The sequence below is a fragment of the Lactuca sativa genome, chromosome 3, assembly GCF_002870075.4.
Source record: "Lactuca sativa cultivar Salinas chromosome 3, Lsat_Salinas_v11, whole genome shotgun sequence".
In the NCBI taxonomy this organism is placed as follows: domain Eukaryota; kingdom Viridiplantae; phylum Streptophyta; class Magnoliopsida; order Asterales; family Asteraceae; genus Lactuca; species Lactuca sativa.
This window is the reverse complement of record NC_056625.2, coordinates 71,070,035-71,077,880: the sequence shown is the minus strand read 5'-3', so window position 1 is coordinate 71,077,880 and position 7,846 is coordinate 71,070,035. Positions and strand designations below refer to the sequence as shown.

Sequence of the window (7,846 nt, the reverse complement as noted above, 5' to 3'; positions counted from 1 at the left end):
CAATCTCGCACTATTTTAGTTCCTCAAATCTCATATCTTCCAATCTTGAAAGGTGATCGATCGCCACATTTTCTAACCCCTTTTTGTCTTTAATTTCGATATCGAATTCTTGAAGCAAAAGTACCCATTGAATTAGTTTTGTAAAAGTACACATGGAATTAGTGTTTGACTTATCATCATGTTTGATAAACAAATATTTCAATGTAGAGTAGTTAGTAAACACACTAGTTTTTGATAAAATTAAATAAGGATGTAATTTATCGAAAGCATAAACTACAACTAGTAATTCTTTTTCACTTGTTATATAGTTTTTTTTGTATCGGATTGAGTGTTTTGCTTGCTTAATAAATTGGTTAAAACCGGTTTTCAAATCTTTGTCCTAAAACATGTAATAAAGAAAAATCGCTCCCATCACACATCATAAACTTTGTATAGATTGGTGGAACATGTTTACAAAACTCAACTATATATTAACCGGGAGGATTTAGAGTGATTTGATTTTTTTTTAAATTTTATTATGTTACATTTATTTTTATTTTTAAATTTATGAAATTTTTTAATTTTTATTAACACAACAAGAATTGGGAGTATTAGGGAGGTCGCTTTTTGCGACGACATGAGCAATAGCGGCGACACCAGAGTAGACGCGCTTAGTGTCACCGCTAAAACATCATAGTCGTCGCTAACGATAATCCCCGGAGATCCATCGGAGACATGCTACTTTCAATCCTGACCCTTGGTTCGACAAATAATCCAACATATATGGTTTGTTCCTGTGATAGGAAATAGAGACAACGCTTTTAGCGGCGACATGTCGCCGCTAAAGGTGTCGATCCGTTGACCAACCTTTGACCAAATTCTTGCCCTACGATTCTTACCCAATCCAACGGTTGGTAATCGCCAGAAAGGGCGCGTTCGGTTCTCTCCAGTTTGTCGCCGCTATTAGTTTCGCCCCTTTGTCCCAGTTCGTCTTCCTAGAATCCATTTTCTCCCGTTTGTTTGATACGCAGCTCCCACGACGATCTGAAACATCTCTGGTGACTCCCACTGCTCTCCACCGCTGATTGGCCTCCAAATTCGACTCCCACCGCTGATTGGTCTCCAAAGCCGATTCCCACCACCGGTATAACCTCCACAGCCGACTGCCGCCTCCATTTCCGACTGGACCTTTGATTTCGTGTTCATATCTTCGGCGAGGTTTGTTTTCAGGACCCATTTCTCTTTCCATTCTTCTATTAACACACATAAACACCACCGATTCCTATTTCAAGTGATTTGTTTGTTTTTTTCGTTCCAGTCACCTTCACCAACGAGTGTAGCTTCACCACCGAGTCTAGCTTCGTTTTTCCAGGCAAGAACAAGTTAGTTTGATCTGTTTCACTTCATAATATGGATTGTATTCATGTGGATATGTTAATCATGGAAACTGTGAAATTGATTTTGACTGTGAAATTGATTATTTTAATTTATTTCACTTGTTTGAATGTATGTTTCACTTGTTTGAATGTATATGTAAAGTTGATTGAAACTGTTAACTTTGTTTGAACGTATATGTAAAATTGATTGAAACTATTGTATGCAGGAACATGGTAGTTTGATTAGTTTGATATGTTTCATTTGTTGATCATGTTAGAATTGATGAATTTATATGTAAATTGATATGTTTCACGTGTTGATCATGTCTGAATTGATGAAGTTATATGTAAATTGATATGTTTCACTTGTTGATCATGTATAAGTTGATGAATTTATATGTGAAATTGATGTATATATATGTGAAACTATTGTATGTTTATCATGAATTTATATGTAAAATTTAAGAATGTTCATATGATTATTAGAAATATATTTTATTCTATATTAAAAAAAAGTAAATACATCATAATAGATAAAAAAATTATATGTAAAATTTAAGAATCTACACGAAGGGGGCATGTGAGAGGCATTGGGCCTCAAGCTTCTTCAGTTGCGGGTAAGAGTGCTTCATCCCAATGGCAGTCACAGTCACAAGCACCGCAACCAACACAGTTACTTGTTAAATTCTTAAAGATTTTGGTAGCTTTATTATATTGTTAAGAACTTAATGTATTTGTAGTAATTTTTGGTAGCTCGGTAGTTTGTTAAATTGTTAAAGACTTAATTGATTTGGCTGTTTAATAGTTTGGTAAATTCTTAATGACTTAATTCATTTGGTGCTTTGATGGATTGATAGTTTATTGAATTGTTCATGACTTAATGTGTTTGTGACTTAATTGTAGGATGTTGATGTGAATGCTTTTCTTCAAAACTCGACATTTGTGACAACCATTGGAGACATTATTCGCTCGTTTAAAAACCAAGTCAACGAGGAAAACAACGATGGGGAGGACGATGGGGAAGACGAAGACAACTAGTATTTCTTGTTTTTTGATATGGAGGATGTTATTTTGGATTTTGAAAATAGTTTATGTATGATATATATTAGATGTTTGTTTGAGATTTATTAGATATTTTATGGAATATGATATGTTTGATGTTTTTATATAATGTGGTATGTATTTATTTTTGTATTTTTATCAAAACTGCATTTTATAATATATATAAATTAATATTATAAAAAATATGTTTTTACTCAAAAAAAAAAAACATTAGCAGGGACGCCTTTAAGGACGACTACGATCAATTGCGACGACCCAAACCTCCGGGGAGGTTTGTCGGAAAAACTCCGGCCGTTTGCCGGAATATTAATAGAGACGACATTATATGCGACGACAATCGTGTATTAGGGACGACATGTCGTATTAGAGACGACAAACGGCTATTAGCTACAAACCAATTGCGGTGTCGCTTTAGCGACGACACGCGTGTTCAATTACGACGATTTTTGTTGCCGCTAAAGGCTAGTTTTTTTTTTGTAGTGTAACCTTGTATTTATTTTTATTTTTATTTCGTAAATTAATCTTGTATATGTTTTAATTTTTAGAACTAAATTAGAAATGTTAGAGAAAGTGAGGGGTCAAATAGGAAGTGCTGAGGGAGGATGACAGTAACAACATGATGATGAGATTTTAGGAAAAATAAATTAGAAATGTGGGAAACTCAATGTTTTAAAAACCGGTTTTAACGGCCGGTCGAACCGGTTGGACCGGGAATCGGAAGAGGGAGCGGTTCAAGTATCACCGGTTTTACATTGATTTCTGAACCGGATTGAACCGGCCGGTTTTTAGAAAAAACTGGTTGAACCGGTCAAAATAAATCGGTTAAACCAAATAAAAACACATAAAAAATAACCATTTACATAATAAACTTTGAAGATTTTTTTTTCAAATTTATTTAGTTTTCTCTAAATAAAATCATATGGTATATGTTATAAATTCTTTTGATGTGTTTGTATTCATCAAAAACTATATTTCGTTTCGGTATTATATTTTATTTTCTTTTTGACGTATATGGATTGATGTAAAACATTAAAACTTATGGTTATGTGTTATTTTAATGTATTTGGATTCATCTACAACTTATTTTTATGTGAATGTTTAATGTTTAAACTTGTAAACATTAAATTCATAATTTCTATATGTACGTATGTGTACGAAAATAGAAAAAAACATGAAAAATATAAAAACCGGTTCACCCGACAGTCGAACCGGTTAAACCGGGAACCGGTCACCATACCGGTTCAATTAAAAAACCGGTTTTTAAAACATTGGGGAAACTGATATGTTCACACACACCATTCCCCCACAGCCTAAGTGTGTCCTTGTTTGCAACACGATGGCTTTACTTGGGTAGCATGTTGCTTTTTGCCATCTATGTTATGCTCAAGTAGAAATAACGTTTCCTTGTTTGTTTATGGCATGTATCATCCCTAATCAAGCATTAATCAACATATATGTGTTTTTTGAAACCTAATTTCGAAATTTGGCCTAATCTCATAAAGGAGTTGGTTTATGTCGGGTTTAAATATTCAATGCTCGCCTCTGAAATTAATCCATGAATTTGGTTCTTGTTTGGGTGTATGTCATATCAAGAATTCAGTCTCGTTAGATATTTTTTCATGTCAAATGTTCATTTGAAACAAGGCTTTGTTAAAGGTCAATTGTCGTCTTAAAGATCAACCGATATGTATCCATGGGTTACTGGTACAAATATCCCACTATATTTATAATATAGCTTTTTGATAAAACTTTAAATACAACAGAATTCAAAGGTTTGAAGCAATTCGTAATTCTCAACATGATCACATGTAACTGTACCAGGTGGAGGAAAACAATTATCTTTCGTTCCAAATTCCTTACTTTGAGAAAATTATATATATATATATATATATATATATATATATATATATATATATATATATATATATATATATATATATATCAAATGATTTGTACATTATAGGTTTTGTTATATACAACAAAAACATATTTTTTTTACATATTATACAGCCTAATTAAAACATTAATTGTTTTTCATGGCAAAGAAACTATTATATATGAATCAGCTTACCTATACGGGTTAATGTTATAAAAACCATCAAGTTTTCAGGGTTTTGTCGGTTTTGCCCAAAGTTGAAATTTATGTCCGTTTTTACCCAAACATTTTCGAAAAACTATTCGGTTTTACCTTTTTACCGGTGATAACAGGTTTTCCAGGTTACCATTATATTAAATTCGCAAAAAAAAAAAACCTTAAGTTTACCATTTTTTTGTGTTTTTACCCTTAAGTTTATAATTTTTTTTACACTTTTACCATAAGTATATTTTTTTTTCATAATATAGATATTAATGCAGAAAAATCGTGTTTATATATGAAAAAATATTTAATTAAATATTGTATTCATATTTTTTGAATGTTATATATATATATATATATATATATATATATATATATATATATATATATATATATATATATATATATATGTTTGTTTGTTTGTGTGTGTGTGTTTTTGCATGATTATACCATTTAAAAAGATAAATAATATTTTTAGAATTATAAATATGTGTTTTATAGATATAGTTTTTAGAAGTATAAATACATATTTTTACATTTGTATATATTAATATGTATCTATACTTCTAAAAATATATTTATACTTTAAAAAATACATATATCAAAATACATATTTACACTTCTAAAAATATATGTATATTTTTATATAAACATGTTTATGAATGACTAAGTTTTATTTATTGATATGTATATTTTTTTTAAATACATAAAAATACGTATTTGTAGTTCTAAAACATATTAATTTGTTTTTTTACATCTTAAATGGTTTATCTGACACCCCCCCCCCCCCCACACACACACACACACACATATATATATATATATATATATATATATATATATATATATATATATAAAGAAATAACATTAAAAAATGTAAATACAATATTTAATTAAATTTTTTTCGTATATAAATATGATTTTTCTGCTTGAATACGTATAATATGAAAAAAATACATAGGGTAAAAGTGTAAAAAAATTTATAAACTTCAGTGTAAAAACATAAAAAAAAAAAAAACTATAAATTTAAGGGTTTTTTTTATTTTTTTATTTTTTTATTTTTTGCGAAGTTAATATAATGGTAACCTGTTATCACCAGTAAAAGGGTAAAACGAAACATTTTTTAGAAAATGTTAGGGTAAAAACGGACATAAAATTCAACTTTTAGCAAAACCGACAGAACCCTGAAAACTTGAAGGTTTTTATGACATTAGTCCTACCTATACTAGTAAATAGGATGTTACAGGTAATTGATTATTAGTCTAAAAAAGTTAGATCGTGTTTTTAGTTTAGATTAGTAATATTTTCAGTAAATAGCATATTTGATTATTAGTTAAAATGGACCATGGATAGAAATCAATTTAGACATGTAAAACTGTTGAAGTGTGAGTTGAATTATGCATCTTTGTTAGTTATATGGATGCTTGGTTTCCAAGTCCTTAGGTTTAAATATTGGAAGATGTTAGAAAAAAACATTACAAAAACGACAAAGCTAATGGTTGATTTGGTTTTGAAACTACTCAACTCAATAGGCTTTAATTTTTTTACTCTTATTGTAAATCAAGTAAGACGATTGCATTACAACTGTCTCCAATAGAAATTCGTGTTCTTTAGTAGGTTGGGACAAAGTAGCATCCCGGAATCTCCAAATACACCAACTAGCCATGAGAATCACTACCTCCAAACCTATTCTAGAAATGATACTAATGCTCTAATTGTCTAACCATGAATGTAAATAGGATAATCCAATGAAATTCGGGTTATCAATGCCCCACCACAACATAATATATTTCCATATGTCGTTTACAGAAGACCAATGGAAGAATATATGGTATTTACTTTCACATCCAAATCACATGACATGCATAAAAGATAATCAACGTCCACACTTCTTCCTTGTAAATTATATCTAGTAAACATTTGTGGCAAGTGACTTTCCAAATCAAAATATTACTATAAGTGGCCCAAGAATGTTCTACTTAGTGAAGACATTAGTAACCAACTAGTCTCATTATGAACGAATCGTTTCATGGAAGAAACTGAGCAATCTCATGTTGGCTCCAACTCCTAATTATCTTTTTGAACAGACGTAGAGTTCCAAATGTGTTGTGAGATGTCCAAACGTTTTTTGTCATGTTTAGTTTCGAAGTCTAAATTCACGTATTCGATGTACGTATTTCATAAGGGCATTTTAGAAGTTTGAAGCTTAAGCGTTTTAACCCTTATGTATTTTTTGTGCTTCTGTTAACTCCCATAAATAGGGGTAAGTATATGAGTTAGTGTAACTTTTGTGAACTTAGAAACACTTAACTCTTTCAGAAGCAATAAAGAGCCAAACAGATTATATTTATGTTTTGTGTTCTTGATTTAATTCATACTCTGATTTCATTCTTTACATTTGATTCATACGAACTACATTTCGTATCAGATCGGGATTCTCTCAGTTGATTTCTGATTTTCTCGTGTTTTCAAAAGTTTTGAATCGTTATTCTCGATTCAGAAATATTCCGCACTTTTGATCTAGAAAATCTTTTTTGATCAACTGTTTTGATTCGATTCAACGTTTCTTTTGATAAATCGAATGCTCATTGACTGTTTTCTGAAAGATTAATTCATCAGATTCTTCTGTCTAAAGTTTTTCATCATTTTTGTTTGTACATTAATGGCGAACTTCAACATGAATACAATGATTTCTCTCATCTTCTCGGTTCTTAACCGAAATGTCGATGCTGATTCCTGAATATTACGAGCAATGAGCGGATAGGATGGAAGATTATCTCAATGGGATCAATGAAGATCTGTGGTGCTGTCTAACAGGTGGAGACTATCGTCCAGGGACGCTAGAACAGGTTGGAACTGCTAGTTCATGTACTGATGTTGTTCTGCAAGCTGACAAACAAAAGGCAAATGATAAGAAATGCTTGTGTGAACTACGTGGTGCTCTTCAACCGATGGTTTACAATTATGTACGTGGTTGCAAAACAACAAAGGACATATGGGATACATTGAAAGAGAAGTATCAGGGAAGTGAGAAGACTAGAAAGAGCTCAGTGAAGCAATGCTTGCTCGAATTAGGAGAATTCAAGCAGAAAGAGAATGAGACTATCGAACTCTAATATGATCGTCTTAACGAGTTGAACTTCAAGTGTAATCGATATGGAGTCAATCGGTCTACTCTTGAGTACAATCTCACCTTCGTAATGGGACTTCGAAAGAAATGGAGAAGCATTACTTTGATGATCAAGACACAATAGAGCTTCGATAACTATTCGCTAGGAGATTTTTATAATGTTGTAAAGGCTCATGAAAGTGAGATCAACGAAATAGCTAAAGAAGGAAAAAATGAATTTGG

General features: G+C 31.2%; 1 protein-coding gene across 1 annotated transcript; it reads left to right on the top strand.

Annotated features, from left to right (window-relative positions):
• The first annotated feature begins 7,259 nt into the window (after positions 1 to 7,259).
• Positions 7,260 to 7,610, top strand: LOC111891122 (uncharacterized). The gene has a single exon (XM_023887206.1). It carries the CDS (start codon positions 7,260 to 7,262, stop codon positions 7,608 to 7,610), a length of 351 nt encoding a protein of 116 aa, XP_023742974.1.
• The last annotated feature ends 236 nt before the right edge of the window (positions 7,611 to 7,846 follow it).